A 16307-nucleotide genomic window follows, 5' to 3' on the forward strand; every position below is an offset into this window, starting at 1 on the left:
ACATTTGAACTCGCCACATTTAGTTCACAAGCAGACTTCAGATCAGCCAAAGCGCTACACAACTGCAGTGCTTACAGAGCAGTCTAACACAAGGTAACGTCCTGAAAGCTTTTGTCTGTAGTATTTTTAGTTCATAGAGACAGCCCTCTTTTCTGGTGCATGTTCGAAGAATATAGGAAAACTGCTGGAAAACCCCGAACGGACAAAACGCTTGTTGTTTTCATAAAGGCGGCTCACTGGAGCACAGAGCCTGAGGGAAAGACACCAAGTCCGAGCAGCAAGAGCTATTGTTTTTTTTTGTTGGTTTGTTTGTTGTTTTTAAGGAGGAAAAATAGGTTATGAAAGAAAGAAAAAAATAAACCTTTCTTTCCCAGCTTCAGTCTGAGGATCCCTGCTGCTTCCAGACTTCCTGGTTCGAAGTGAACTTTAAAACTAGCCAGCGTGGTTTGTTGCACTTTAGCACTCTGGCCCGGTTCAGATAACCTCAGATCAAAGTTGACAAAAGGAATATCTAGACATTGTATTCAATGATGATGTTTTTGCACACCAGCCAATGGCAAGCAAAAAGCATTAAGGACCATGAAACGGTATTTTGCGGCATTTCTGTTTTATTTCTTGGGATTTTGGACATTTTTACTGAGAGAACAGTCTATAGGTGAAGGGCTGGGAGATCAGATATTACTGGTATTATTCAGGGCTCCAGACTAACTTTTTTTATTAGGAGCGCTGTAGCCCCTGACTTAAAATTTTAGGAGCGCAAGCAGAAAATTTAGGGGCACACCTTCACATTTCCCCCTAAATAACTATTACAGACAAATGCTTTGATAATAAATAGACTTAGCGTACAGAAATTATGGTGCAGTTTTATTTTAAGATCACAGGCTCCAGACTAACATCTGAGGGCAGCGGCACTAAGTTCTACAGAAAGTGTTTGGTAGCACTGTGGGATGACAAAGCACTGAGCTTAATTTGAGGTGTATAGATAAAGTTCAATTTAATTATTATCATTCATAATGTCTTAATATTAATTCAAAAGCAAAATGAGTGACAAAATAGATATTAGGGAGTGAAAATAGCCAATAAGCTCTCTCAGCAGCCATGTTTACAATGGTAATTTAGTCTTTCTTTTTTTTTTTAAATAAGTGTTTTCCTACTTCTAAAAACTTTCAGTTTTATAAATAGAGACAATCTTTAAAAGGATGAACAAAATTTTTTTGGTCAACACATTAAAAATAACATTTAAATATGATATAGTTTTGAAGTGCTGGAAAAAGATGTGTAGGCTACTTTTATAACCACAGTATACCATTATAGTTATGCCTGGTTCAGATTACACAATTTTTTTGTATGTTACGATAGTCACTGTGTCAGATTACACGATTTTGACTCCTAAAAATCTTGTCATGTCCTGGACAAGAAACATTGTCAGACTACACGTTGCTTTACGAACAGTCATCGCGAGCCGTCTCACACACACATTCACTCGCACATGTACACACGCACTCACTCACACACACACACACACACGCTCTCACTCACTCACTCACACACACACACACACACACACACACACACACACACACACACACACACACACACACACACACACACTCTCACTCACTCACTCACTCTCGCTTGCGCACGCACACACACACACACACTCACTCGCGCACACACTCTCTCACTCACTCGCGCGCGCGCACACACACACACTCATTCACTCTTGACGGAACCCGTTAAAAAATTAAACATGCTAGTCTTTTTGTCGTGATGTCATAAAGCATCGTACGCGACGTCGTTTTGTCGCCCACTATCACACTATACGAGATGAAATTTACTGGTCGCACATGTGCGACTGGATGTAAAATTCAGTCGCACACACTCAAATTTTGGTCGCAAAATGCGACCATTTGGTCGCAGTCTGGAGCCCTGTTATTGCATTTTGCTGGTGTTATTGCATCACTTTGCTTGCAATTCAAAATTAGGGAATGAGTATTTGTGCAAGTGCTATGTGAAAAGAGTCAATGTTTTCTATTTAAAGGAACACTAACTTAAAATAATAATTCGTCACATAGCACTTTACCCAGCACTCAAAACACTTTACATATGGAAGAGGGGAATCTCCTCAAACACACACAGCACCACCTGATGATGATGATGAAGCGACGGCAGCCAGAACACACACCACACACCGGCTTACTGGTGAGAGGAGACAGTGATGAAGCCAATCAGTGTGTATGGGGATGATTAGGAGGAGCCATGATGATGGACAGAGGGCAATGGGCAAATTTGGGATTTTTAGTGACCTGGGATTCTTCAAAGAACTTGCTTTGTTGCGACAACCACACATTTTTAAAATAAATTTTCTTTATATTTTATATTGGTAACTATACAAATTTTTTTTTTAAATGATTCCTTTTGTGTTCATTTAGTAAAAAGCAGAAAGTGGTACTTATGCCTGGATTATTTTTTATTTTATTGTGGAAAAATATTGAGATTTGTATCTATATTGCCCAGTCCAATTTGGAGGTACCCGTGGTATGATGGAGGACACTGAAACCAGCCAAAGTGATCACATCTTCCTCAATGTGGCTCAGTCACCTGTTCTGACCAGGTCATGTGAACATTCTCCTTTGTCCTGAGTTGTGGTGTTAATGAAGCTAAATGAAAAGAGCAAATGAAAGAGCAAAGGCCACCAAGCCAAAACGATGAGCCAATCCTGGGGTTTAACCAGCCCTGATGACTGTAGGAGCTCTTGGTTCGTGCAGGATTGTGCAACTTCCTTCTGCTGTGCCACAATCTGTCTCGTTCATGTGATCTTAACAGAAGCATCACACGCTGTCAACACAACAAGTGAAGTGTTCACATGATAATAGCAGTGGGTCAGGCATGTGAAACAGTGGTCGAGTAAGCTCATGTGACGGCACTTCACCATTCTGCATGGACATAATTAGGGCCGGAGTGTTTGAATAATAAAGACCTTTGCTTCACAGTAGTGGTCGACCGATATATCGCCAAAACCGATATATCGGCCGGTATTTGACATTTTTGAAATATCGGCATCGGCCGATACGTTTTTCTGATTGGCCGATGTGTTGGAAACGGGACTTTTATTTTGACGGGCGGCGCTGAGAACACAGCTCCTCAGATCACACAGCGCTCACTCACATTCTCTGTCTTCATTAATTTACGATCTCTGTCAGTCATATCTAATACTTTGTTAGACAGAACTGGTAAACAAAGAAAGTAAATGGTATGCGAAGTAAGTAAAGTAAAGCGTTTGCTTTTATATTATTTGTAACAGAAAAGGCAAACAATCAGGCTAAAATACTTTCTCATTTGCCGTCAACATTCAGCAAATGCGCATCTACGTCATTTAGACAAATCTCTGAATATCTAATAAACATTTAATTTCACAAACCTTGCAGATTTAATCAAATCCAGCTGTGATCTTGTGAAGTGTGCATTACTGTCTGCGAGTGACGGTCGGTCCGTGCGAAGTGAGTGAATGCGAACAGAAGATCAGCTTCAGGAGACGCGATCAAAAAACTTTAAATCCTTAATTTTAAAATATGCTGATATATAACCAGTTGCCAACTGTGTCATATTCATATCGTTTTCACTGTGTGCTGTATGTAAAATTAGCGTACCTTGTCTTTATTTGAAAAAATATGATTACCAGCACGAAATTACCAGATTACTGAGTGCCCTGTTACAGTGTTTACCTTCTTTTTATTCACATATTCATATATTTCTAAACAATTACTTTGTGAAAAATACTGTAATAGGATTGCAGATTCAAGAAGTTGCCATCTAAAGTATAAAAGCATGTTTATTTTAAAGATTTGTTTTCTAATTTATAATTTATTAAATATTGATTAAAATAAATCTATATAAAAATATCGGCTTTATATCGGCCATCGGCCACCCCGCTCTCTAAGATATCGGCATCGGCATCGGCCATCAAAAAACCAATATCGGTCAACCACTTCTTCACAGAAACATGAATGTAACCCAGTGGTTACCAAACTGAGGCGGTGTGACCCAGAGTTATAAAACGTGTAGCAGATTGTTATGCAAAAGATTACTCTACAGGGTTATACAAGACCCCACTGCGAAATTATCCTGCTTATTGCCACTAGTAAATAGCTGAACACAAAATATTAATTTGACATATCTTATGACCTCACGATGACTCAATACAGCCTGAGTGGTCTGTTCTGGTTGTAGAGGTTGTCGTGTAATAACAGACCCCTAGATGGAGCGACTGAAGAATCAGAGTATTGCAGGGAGCCGTGTGAGAATATAAATGGATGATGCACGGTTCTGCACTGAGCATGGACACTTTTGTGAAAGGACTGCCAGTGGCAGGTAAACAAAGCAGACGATGAATTTACTTCGAATGTCACAGCTGCAAAAACACTGTCTACACCAGACGCGAGCAGCGCGACAAAAACAGACAGAACCCATTATAATCAGTGATGCTGTCTACACTGGATGCGGCGCGACACAACACGACAAATCCCCGAGAGTAAACTCATGCCCCTATGGTATTGCAGGAATATAGTACTGGACTTATAGTAATGGATTGCAACGCTCGCTTTGTCACGTCCAGTGAAGACAAGAGACGAGGCATGGCTCTGGGGTTCACCAGAGCAGCGGTGGGTAATGAAGAGAGACCACAGTGTGTTGTGTCTGGGCCTGAAAACATTAGCTTCTGACAGTATGAAGCCGAACAAGTTAAGACGCCACTAGAGATTCATCACGAACACAAAGAGAAGCCTGCAGAAGTTTAGCACTGTGTCATTTACAATGTTTCAAATCCTATAGGATTGTGCAAGCAATGTTTTGTCTGAGCGTGTCTTCATGTGGGTTCATGTGGGGCAGAAAGAGTTTGGGAACCACTGTTAACCTGTGCAGTCTGTTCGACTGAAGCACTCATTGTCATGTCAGTAACACTTTACAATAAGGTTCATTAGTTAACGTATTATGTATTAACTTACATGAACTAACAAAGATTAATAAAAATGTATGTCTCATTGTTAATGTTGGTTAATAAAATCCAGCTGTTCATTGTTTATTCATGCTAGTTCACAGTGCATTAACTAATGTTATCAAATACAACCTTTGATTTTAATAACGTATTAGTAAAAGTTTAAATTAATATTAACTAAGATTAATAAATGCTGAAGAACAATTGTTCATTCTTAGTTCATGTTAACTAAGGTAGTTAACTAATGAACCTTATTGTAAAGTGTTACTGTCATGTCTAACAGATAATACACTACTGACAGTATTACTGAAGTGATGTTCTGCGTGTTATTCAGTGTGCTAACCCTATATGTTCAGATGCCGTATCAGTGGCAAGCGTGAGTGTTATAAAGCCTCTCACCAGTGCTGCCACATAGACCTTGTAGACGGGGTCGGCGCAGACCATGGAGAGCACACTGCAGCACGACTCCACCACCACCTCTCCCGTCACCGTGCCCAGCCCCGCCCCTGGCCCCGCCCCGGCCAATGAGTGCTCCCCGTTGGCCAGCAGGAGCGCCCCGCTCACGTCATGTGACAGCCGCCGGAGGGCCATCTCCCTGATGTTCCAGTTACGGGAAAAGAGACAGCCAACCAGCTCCAGACCAAACACCTGAGGGAGCGCATGAACACACACAACAGACCGTCAGCGTCAGATAATATAACATTAAGAATCAGCAGGGTCACGTTTTTCACTGCAGTTTTGAAAAATAAATAAAATAGAAACAATTGAAAGATTTCGTACATTGTTACATATTATTGTTACAAATTAAATGATAAAAGAAAAATACTACCATGCAAAAGGTATATATAGGTTATATAGGTTCTTATATATTCTTATATATAGGTTATATATGTTCTTTTTGTTCATGAATGGTCACTTTAATGAGTTTGGTCTGAAGACCTGATGCAGGATCTTGTGTGTGTGTGTACGGCACCTTGATCCAGGGTTCGGCGAGCTCGGTGTAAGTCTGCGGGATGTGCTGCACTCCGTACTGTGGGAGAGAGAAGTCGCCCTCCTGCCCCGATCTGGAGCTCTCGGCCTGAAGAGATGAAGACGAGGAAGAAGAAGCTGCGGCGGTTTGACTCTGGGAGTGGTTTGTTGTGCTTTCCACTGTAGATGAGGCCTCAAAACTACACACAAACACAAAGACACAGCTCTTTAAGGCAACATCCACTGTACACTACTGTTCAAAACAGTGTGATTTTTAACTAAACATTTATTAAGAAAGGATGCATTAAATTGATCAAAACTGACAGTTTCTATTTCAATTAAATGTGGTTCTCTTGAAAAAAAAATTAACGGCATGAAAAAATCCGCAAAAGTAGCGCAACTTTTTTTCTAACATTGATTATAATCAGAAATGTTTCTTGAGCATCAAATCATCATATCAGAATGATTTCTGACTGACTGTAGAAGACTTCGTTAGTTTATACTAATGGCTGCCATTGTGTCTCATAACACGACAAAACGCATGCATGTTTAAGGCCTAATAGCTCAGAAAAACATCACAAAAGGCAACAAACCGAACCCGTGGTTTGTGTTCTCATAAGCTGAGATGGCAAGACCATAATGCACTGACTGTCTGAAAGTGCCAACCTCTCAACAGTCATGCCATCTCACAGTCAGCCAAGACAAATGGAGGGGATTTACTTCATGAAATTAGAATAATTGCAGTTTCCTAAAGAAGAAACAGCAGGGTTTGGTTTCGGGCATCATTGTGTGTGGGGCGAATCTCTGGATGATTTGCGGGAAGCTAGAAAACACCAAAAACCGACTAGCCGCTAGCATGTCAATCCCGGGCAGACACACACAAACATGGCTGGTGCCGGGCTGTCTCGCTCACCTAACCACCAGAGAGGAGTTCGACATCTGCCCACCCTGACCTCCACATGATCTCATCTCAGTCTATGGGTCATGAACATATTCCTGATGTAGGGAACTTATGCTCATAAACATCTGTAACTGAAGCCTCTAGCTTCACTTTAAACATGAACGGCTGAATTCTCTAAGCTTCGATCACGCTTCTACATCTTTACCTGTAAAAATCATGAGACTTCCACTTGGCTCTGCACAGAGGGCAGATTAACGTGTCCTGATTTCTCCTGCACTCCTCGGCCCCTGAAACACAAACAGGGCACAAGAGATGTTCACATAACTCATCATTACATGAAGGCTGTCAGGGGATATAGGGCTAGGATGCTCGTTCAACAAACAACTAGTCAGACTTTAAATCATCTCCTGCGAGGAATCCTTATGTTATTACATGTAATCTGTCTTTTATAAGTATTATGACAGATTTGTGCAATATCAAGCCCATTTACTGCATTACCCAATTGGCTACATTTGGTAATTCAAACATCCCTAAGGGGGTGTTCATACATGATTTCTTTTTTTAATTCGTTCAGCATTTTTATGCAACAATCTCTGGTTGTTGAGTTGTTGGCTGTTTTAGCACGAGGGGAGATCATTTGAAGAGCTCTGTAATAGAGACAATGAATGAGCATTTAACATTTGCAAAACAACATTTAAAAGATCTTCCAAAGCCTTTATTCTTGACACTATCTTAATATTTACTTAGCCCTAGCAATATCCGTGTTTACATGGACCCTAATAATCTGTTTGTAATCGGACTAGAAGCACAGTGCGAATAAAATAATATAAAAATAAAAACACATTACCACGTCAACCGGAATTAATTGGCCAAATCCGATTAAAATTTCATTCGGATTATAAGGGGTGATTTAAAGCTTTCCTAATCCGATCGAGAGCACATGTAAACACTTGATCTGATTGAAAACCAAAACTGGAAAGTACTGCTCATGTGTAAGGACGTAATGTGTCATAAATGAGTGTCCCGTTATTCTACAACTCTCCTTCCACTCATCGTCTGTGAAGTGGAGCACCATAACGTCCCATCAGTCCTTGTTTCGGACTCTCATCCACAGACGCCTTGTTTTAGCTGCGGGAAGGGCCGTTTTTAATGGTTTGATTAATATAAGCAGCACGGCACAACGGTTCATGTGCTCGTCGTCAACTAATTAGGACCCGAAAGGATAAATGTTATGTCTGCTCTTTAAAACAAAGAAAATCAGAACGGTTAGTATGCACAAACATCGGAAACCTGAAGCTTGTGACGTATAAATGCGCACATCAACCCGACCGCTTTATTTAGTGTTCATGTAAAACATTACATTCGGATTCATTCCGATTGAAACAAAAGGTGTCCATGTAAACGTAGCTACTGTCTTTATTAGCAGACATAGATTTGGAGAAGATGCAATCAAATGTGTGCACCTAAATGCCTGGTTAATGTCTAGAGCATTAGTGTAGCTGAAAGAAATGGGCAGAAAAGGCTTAAACACGCTCACTCCGGACCAGGCCTGAAGTGTTCTGGGCTAATATTGTAAAAGTACGCATAGAAAGGCTCTCGAAGTCTCCCTCCTGTGATGTGGCCAGATTCAGAAGTCCATTCTAGTTCCTGTGACTACTCTAAATATCACAGTAGGTGATGTGGGATAATCTGGGATATGACCACTGATATTTCTCTTGGTACTTACATATGGACATGCAGTGATGGTGGAGCTTGTTTCGGCAGCCCTCTTCACACACCGTCAGACTCTCCTCATCCAGCATGTCCAGCAGACAGATGGGACACATCTGCTCCTCCTCATCCTTCATACTGCTCACAAGAGTAGACACACAGGCTCAGTTTTAAGAGGTAGAAGAAGAAAAACCAACACGATGATTGTTGCAATTAAAATGTTAAAATACAGTGACAGCCCTAAACCATGAATGATAGGACCTCTTTAAAAAGAGCAAGTAAAACAAGATCCACAGTCAGGGACAGCCTGACATCACACAGTTCAACAGGATAAGAGTCTCTCGAGCTTTACCGACCTGCTCTCGTTGCTGGATGGGGAGGCGCTGGAGGTGCATGACGTGTGCGAGTTGGACATGCGGGACACAAACTTCTGGATGGTGCTGCGTGAGGGAGCTTTGATGCGTGAGCTGCGCCGATTGTGGTACTTCTGAAACAAGCTCTCCACCTGAATGAAAGCAAAGCATGAGTGATCTGAGCGTGAGGACAGGCCCAGAGCTCCGGCTGGATCACGGTCACCTCACCTCGAAGTTCTTGAGGGTCTTGCGCCACAGCAGGGGGTCTGACGGCTCCAGCTGGAAGACCCTGAGCATCACGAAGAGCACGTGGATGCAGAACGTCCCTCGCGCACAGCTACAGGTCTGATCACACACAACACAAGGGGAATCATATTATGACGAATAACTAAATATTAATGTAAGTGACATTAATATACTATATTAGGCAGTGAGGAAACAGAACCATTTTTGTTTTTTTTTAAATCTTTAGGCTACCAATTTTCATAAGTACCAGGGCTGCCCCCGACTAAGGCTGAATCCCAATTCTCTGTCTTACCCCTTCCCCTACCCCTTCGTCTTACCCCTAGCCCTTGTCCCTCGAAACCGAGTGGTAAGCGCTAGGGTTGAAAACATACCCCTATGAAATGAGACGCCACTTGGTTACGTCATCATACATCATATTCCGGCGTCCCTGTGTGATACAGGACAGTATATTGTAACGAGTGGAAATAAGTATGGCCCCTTTAAGAGCTGCGCGCTCTGCTCTCTGTTGAACGGGCTGTAATGGTATTGTGCCGTGCGACTCGAACAACCCCATGTATGTGGGTCATTTCTGTGTTGATGCTCATTATTCTTGCTTTGTTTTATTGAGTGACGCTGTGGAAGGCAAGGTGGAGCTGTGGCAGACAGTTGCAGGAGTTTGATTTGTCAATAAATTGTGAGTGAATCGCCTACGTGAGTCTGTCTGGCCTAATACTTCAGCTGCGAGCTATCCTTATTTTGTTTCCCTCCTAACACAACGCGTTACAATATGTAAAGCACGTATCTTTTTCCTGGACATGTCGCCTGGATTTCGGGATCACCCAAAATGTCCGGGATTCGGCTTTTGCTTTCTGCCGTCGCTATTCATTATGCACAGGGTGTTGTTTCAATCGGACTGAATTCATTCAAATCGGCGAATCTGAATGTAGTGTTTAACGTACATGAACGCTAAACAAGTGAAACAAGTGATCGGTTTATGTGTGTTTTAGCATTGCTTAAATTCCTGTGTTTTCGTATCAGTCGGGATCCGTTTGAAGCTGAATACATGACCTGCAAAGCTGGCACATACGTGTCAGTGTCAAATAATGAAACGTTACACATAATGAATGGCGACTGTAGAAAACAAAAGCCGAATCCCGGACATTAGTCAGAGAAATGCGGGACTGATTGTGCAAACCAGCAATGTATCGTTAAGATAGCCTAGCGTAGCAGACCAGCGATTTTTAAAAACATTTAAAAACGTTTCAGTTAACAACATGGTTGCAAATATATATGTACATGACTGTGTAGAGCACAAAACACGACTGTCATAATTTTTCAATCAATCATTTAAGCCGAAAATGAGACTTTCTTGATGGTATGCCCGCCTTTGTTGCCGGTTGCGCAGTGCATTCTGGGTACCCCTTGGTTTCAAGTAAGCTCGCGAAAATTCTTGGTTTTAAGGGGTATCTACCCCTTCCCCTTAGCCCTACCCCTTGATCAAAATGAGAATTGGGATAGCCCTTACTCTCACGTGAACGTGCAAGACTAAGGGGAAGGGGTAAGGGGAAGGGGTAAGACAGAGAATTGGGATTCAGCCTAAAGCTTTTTCTAGTCGACTAGTAGCCGTTCATTTAAGCAGTTCATGTTTATATTAATTGAATTGCTTAAATATATACTGGGGCAGATTAAATACACATTTCATACTCAAGCACACACATAAAGCTCGCCGCAAAGGATCGGCAAAAGTAATGATTATAAATGTGTTGGAAAAAATTGCTGGGAGACATTTTTATTGTTTATTAATAAACTAGTGTTTTCTGAGTCAGTGTCGCTGCAAAGATGAAGTTGACGATGCGGACTCTCATCTCCGCAGTAAAGTGGACACACCTTTAGAGAGAAATGCACCTTTCATGCAGATTACTTAAGCAGAGAGTATTTGTAGACATTTCAAGCTTTCTATAGATATATTTCTCATGTCTGTGAGGCAAGTGGACAAAATTAATATTTGGTTGTTTCTGCAGTTATCAGGAAAAAATGCAAGTGATCGCGCCGGCGCCTCCATGTCATGCAGTAAAGCACACTCTACTTCAGCTCAAACACTTGGATGTGTGTCTAATAATAGCGCACGTTTATCTAGGATAATGATAGAGTTATGTAAAGTTGCTACTACTATCCTGTTCCAAATGATAATCCATATTTGAGGTTGATGGATGATAGGTGAACGTTTGGATTTACTGCCCGACATACTGTAATTACCACAAGGACCCGCCGTTAACGATCTGTCCGTCACGGACTTCGTCACTTCGCCAATTCCTGTGGAGTTTTTTCTGCGACTAACCGACTAATAACATTTTGGTCGACTAACGTTTAGTAAGCCCTTCAAGTACCATAGACTGATTTACTAAAACCAACCATAGTAAAACAGCAGTTCAAACAGGTTTCCCCTGTGGTGTCCCAACACACTTCAGACTCCATGAACACGGTTGACAATCTGAGTTTTTTTTCCCTTTACTGTACTGATGCATGACGACACTGAAATATGTATTTGTCTCAGGGAACCAATTTCCTACTAGCTGTTCTAGTTTCATGCCTAGTTCTATTATGCGTTTCTTCTCACATAATGCAATCATTTTAACTTATCAATATCATACTTATTTGATATGGCAATCGATGTGTCAGGGGCCTGATAACCTTTAAGGGTTTTTCTTTGACTAGTGCATTGTTCAGGACTTATACACGTTGGATATAGGTACATGGCATACCTGTGGACCAATGAACACCCGGAATTTGTTGTCAGGACTGTCTCCGCCAATCAAGAATGAGTTGGGTCCTATTTGCTGCAGCAGATAGAGGCGGGCTCTCATGACCTTGTTGACCCTGCGGTTGGTCTCCTCAGGACTATATGGGGAAAAGCCATCAGGGGAGGGAGCTCTGCGGGGGGGCGTCACCCTGCCGCTCTGTAAACACACATTCACACCACATTTTTAAGACCACATAAATGGAAAATGTCACAAACTCCATTTAAAACTTTAAAATTTAAAATGAATCCATAAAAATATCATTATCATCATTATTATTATTATTATTATTATTATTTATTTATTTCTAACGTCATGTCAGCAACAAGGCAATCTTTATGACAAGAACAAAGTGAATAAAAGTCATACAATTAACAAAAAGATTAATACAAGACAAACATTATAATATACATTTTTTAAAAAACAGCACAGTCCAGTAAAATGTGTTGAACTGTCATTGGAGTTTGACAAGGAAGCCATGATGGTGGTTCTTCACCTTTTAGTAAATAACCATGTGTGAATTTCTAATTACCTAAATGGCACCTTAAAACAACTTGATCATACCTAGATTTGAAATTACTGAAGAAAGCCTTATACTAGGATTTATTTCATGTAACATATATCTGTGGCATTCGTCCCATCCCATCTGCCCCTTATGAATATAAGAGTCACTGGTCTAAGGTCAGAGGGGGAAATCTGACACTCTGAAATATTGAAAGTTCATGCCTCTTTTACGCATCATCCATGCATAGCTGTTAAATTTAACCGGTTGATGGAAAGAAGCATTCTAAAAACACATTCTAAAAACACATTCTAAAAACGCATTCTAAAAACACATTCTAAAAACGCATTCTAAAAACGCATTCTAAAAACACATTCTAAAAATCTAAACAATTTGTAACAAGGTATCCAGAATTATTCACTGTATTTGTAAGTGCTCACAATAATACAGTGCAGGATCATCACCGGCACATTTATATCCATGATGACTTGTGTGTGAACTAGACTTGCAGAAACCCAAAACACTCATCTATACAACAACAAAATTCATGCCAGCAGAAGACAATGGAAATGTGACAAACTCACAGGCACTGGGGAGCCTCTCCGCCTGCGCAGACCAGGAGAATCGGGCTTCCCAGCAGTCCTTGTGGAGGAGGATGATGAGGATGAGGAGGGTCCAGGAGAAGGGCTGCGATGGCCTCTGCTGTGAGAGGAGGACGAGCTGTGCCCATCGGTGCCCGCCTCAGTGCCGTCGGCTCGCAGAGGGATGGGCTTCACGACCTGACACACACACACACACACACACACACACACACACACACACATCAAACACTGCTTCCATCCCGCTTCCTGAGCTTCATTTGATCTTTGATTTTGTCTTGTGGGGACGAGTCATATTGGCCAATATGTGGACACTGAGATTATGCTTTGTATTACTTAAATTGTTATTTCCAGTGAGAAAACGTTAGTTAAGGGTACGTTTACACGACAACGATGAACTAAAAATGGAAACGTTTTTCCTTTGCATTTCTCGTGTATAGACGACAATGTTCTCAAATCGATCTCCGTTCACACTGATCAGTGAATGTCACTTTGTAAAGAAACACTATGCGTCTATGGACTGAACATGTAATACACATGCGCATGATGTTTTCACAAATTCATGTTTTCGTAGTTTACATGGAGACTATAATGGTATTGTTTTCAAAAGTTTCAGGCCCCCAAATGCCATTACTGTGTAAATGAACAGCTAAAACGGACAAAAAGTTTTCAGTTTTAGTTGAAAGCTGTGGTATAAGCGGCCCCTGCGGTGGAGCGTTCGAGCACACAGTGTGGAGTTCCTCAACAGGGTCAGCTGTAATAACGCTTGCGTAAGGAAGGCCTGCCGCTCTCAGGAGGAGACCTGCAAAACTCCTCATTTCCCGTTCCTTACTCCAACCGGTTTTCTGCTATCTTTGGTAACAGGGCATCCGGATCCAACGATTTAACCATTAACAGTAGTTAACTAGCCAATTAATCCAGTGATTTAATTGTTAACTGTAGTAATGTAGAAATCAGTAATGTACTGAAGAATCAGTAATGATGCCATATGAGTAAAACAGAAGAAAATGGTGACAATGTGTTCTGCCTAGACATTTATATATATCTCAATTAGGCTGTTACTTTACACCATTTAACCAAATAGAAAAAATCTTCATAATTCAGAGCATTATAAAATAAACTTCAAGCTAAAACAAAATAAATTAAAACTAAAAAAGGAATATAAAGCGAGTTTGAATTTTGAATAAATTTTTTTTTTGTGCCTTTTTTATATGGTATTCCTCAAAATGAGCCCCATTTGTGAGGTCATGTATGTTAAAAGTACCCTTATAATTACATACATTCTATTAATAAAAAGAAATAAGATCTCAATAGTAATATTAGTAATATTATTAATAATATCAAACAGTAATATTTTATTTTATATATTATAATAGTTAATATTATAAATTCATATTTAATATTTTAATATAACTATTATTACTATAATAAAACAGTAATATAGCAATATTAAAATAAGGTTTCATTTGTAAACATTAATCACATTAGCTAACATGGACTAACAAAGATTAATTGTATAAAGAATTATTGTTTATTTGTTTAGTTTATGTTAGTTTATAAAATTCAATTGTTCATGTTGTTCATAGTGCATTAACTAATATTAACATACAGACTTAACAGACTTACACAAACTTGATTTAAAAAGTGTATTAGTAATGTTGAAATTAACATTAACTAAGATTAATAAAATGCTGTAGAAATACTGAAATGTACTAATGTAGTTATGTGCAATACGTATTTGGAGATGTGCAATAACTGGTGTGGTGTGTTCGCACCATCGGGCCTCTCCTGCTGCGCCGCTCCAGCCACTCGCTCTTCCAGGTGGGCATGCAGGTGGCCTTCAGCTTCTCCCGGATCAAGCGCTCCTCCGGCCGGTCCTCCATCTTCTGCAGCCCGCGCAGAGTCTCCTTGCTCTCCATGTCCCGGCTGCAGGGACACAACACACAAGCATCAGTCTGAGGGTCAAGAAACGTGCGTGAACGTGTATTTCACCACATTATCCCTTTTCCACAGTTTCCCACAGATATTTCCCAGCAAGCAGCACAGACACTAGCGGGCGACCAATATGGACTCATTTACGGCCAAAGCCGAAACTGTCGAGAGCAAGGTGGCCGATGGCCAATATAAAGACGATAAATGTGATATCACACTATATATTTAGTTATTTAAAATCTATTTAAAAAGTAAATAACACATGCAATTAAATTTTTTTTTTTTTTTACATAATATATACTAAATTAGAAAAACTATTTGAAAATAAATAGAAAGTGGCAAATTGCCACTTTTACACGGTTTATAAGACATAACTGCTCAACAAAAGACTAATGAACCTCCTGTGCATCTGCGCTGGCTGTCAAATTCAAGCTCTCAGCACTTCAAGACTCATCAGCTGATGCCATAAATAAATATGCTAAATATCGGCATAGAAAATGCATCTTGATGCATCTCTCCTGCAGTCCTAACAAAGCTCTCACAGAATTTGCACACTGTATATGTCACATAGCAAAAGAAATACTCACACACAAATGTGTTTGTTTGAGCCAAAGTTGAATGTGATGAGACGTAAAGACTGGTTAAAACAAAATTAAAAAAGACAATAAGCCAAAAACAATAACACCACCACACTGGCTTCACTGGCTGTCTGCAGCAGCGCATGTATTCATTTAGCACACGCTTTTATCCAAAGCGACTTAAAAATGAGGAACAACACATGACATTTATCATATGCAGTCATACATGCGAGCCATGAATAAACAACTCTTAAAATCAATCGGTCAGGAAAAACTCACAGGTCACCTGTGTGAACCAATCAAACTCACAGGTCATCTGTGCGAACCAATCAAACTCACAGGTCACCTGTGTGAACCAATCAAACTCACAGGTCATCTGTGCGAACCAATCAAACTCACAGGTCACCTGTGTGAACCAATCAAACTCACAGGTCATCTGTGCGAACCAATCAAACTCACAGGTCACCTGTGTGAACCAATCAAACTCACAGGTCATCTGTGTGAACCAATCAAACTCACAGGTCATCTGTGTGAACCAATCAAACTCACAGGTCACCTGTGTGAACCAATCAAACTCACAGGTCACCTGTGTGAACCAATCAAACTCACAGGTCACCTGTGTGAACCAATCAAACTCACAGGTCACCTGTGTGAACCAATCAAACTCACAGGTCACCTGTGCGAACCAATCAAACTCACAGGTCACCTGTGCGAACCAATCAAACTCACAGGTCACCTGTGCGAACC

The 16307-nt window shown here is 40.6% G+C and overlaps 1 protein-coding gene across 2 annotated transcripts in view; it reads right to left on the reverse strand.

Moving 5' to 3' along the window:
* The window catches only part of map3k1 (mitogen-activated protein kinase kinase kinase 1, E3 ubiquitin protein ligase), a 71604-nt gene that overhangs the window by 18519 nt on the left and 36778 nt on the right, over window positions 1-16307 (reverse strand). For both annotated transcript variants that reach the window (XM_084105515.1, XM_084105516.1), the window contains exons 2-10: window positions 14826-14976; window positions 13036-13230; window positions 11914-12108; window positions 9155-9271; window positions 8930-9078; window positions 8590-8711; window positions 7069-7150; window positions 5967-6162; window positions 5393-5641 (exon numbers count right to left, since the gene is read on the reverse strand). In XM_084105515.1, the coding sequence (XP_083961641.1) occupies window positions 5393-5641; window positions 5967-6162; window positions 7069-7150; window positions 8590-8711; window positions 8930-9078; window positions 9155-9271; window positions 11914-12108; window positions 13036-13230; window positions 14826-14976 (1456 nt within the window). The remainder of the gene's footprint in view (window positions 1-5392; window positions 5642-5966; window positions 6163-7068; window positions 7151-8589; window positions 8712-8929; window positions 9079-9154; window positions 9272-11913; window positions 12109-13035; window positions 13231-14825; window positions 14977-16307) is intronic.

This window comes from Abramis brama, assembly GCF_963993115.1.
Source record: "Abramis brama genome assembly, chromosome: 25".
NCBI classification, from domain to species: Eukaryota; Metazoa; Chordata; class Actinopteri; order Cypriniformes; family Leuciscidae; genus Abramis; species Abramis brama.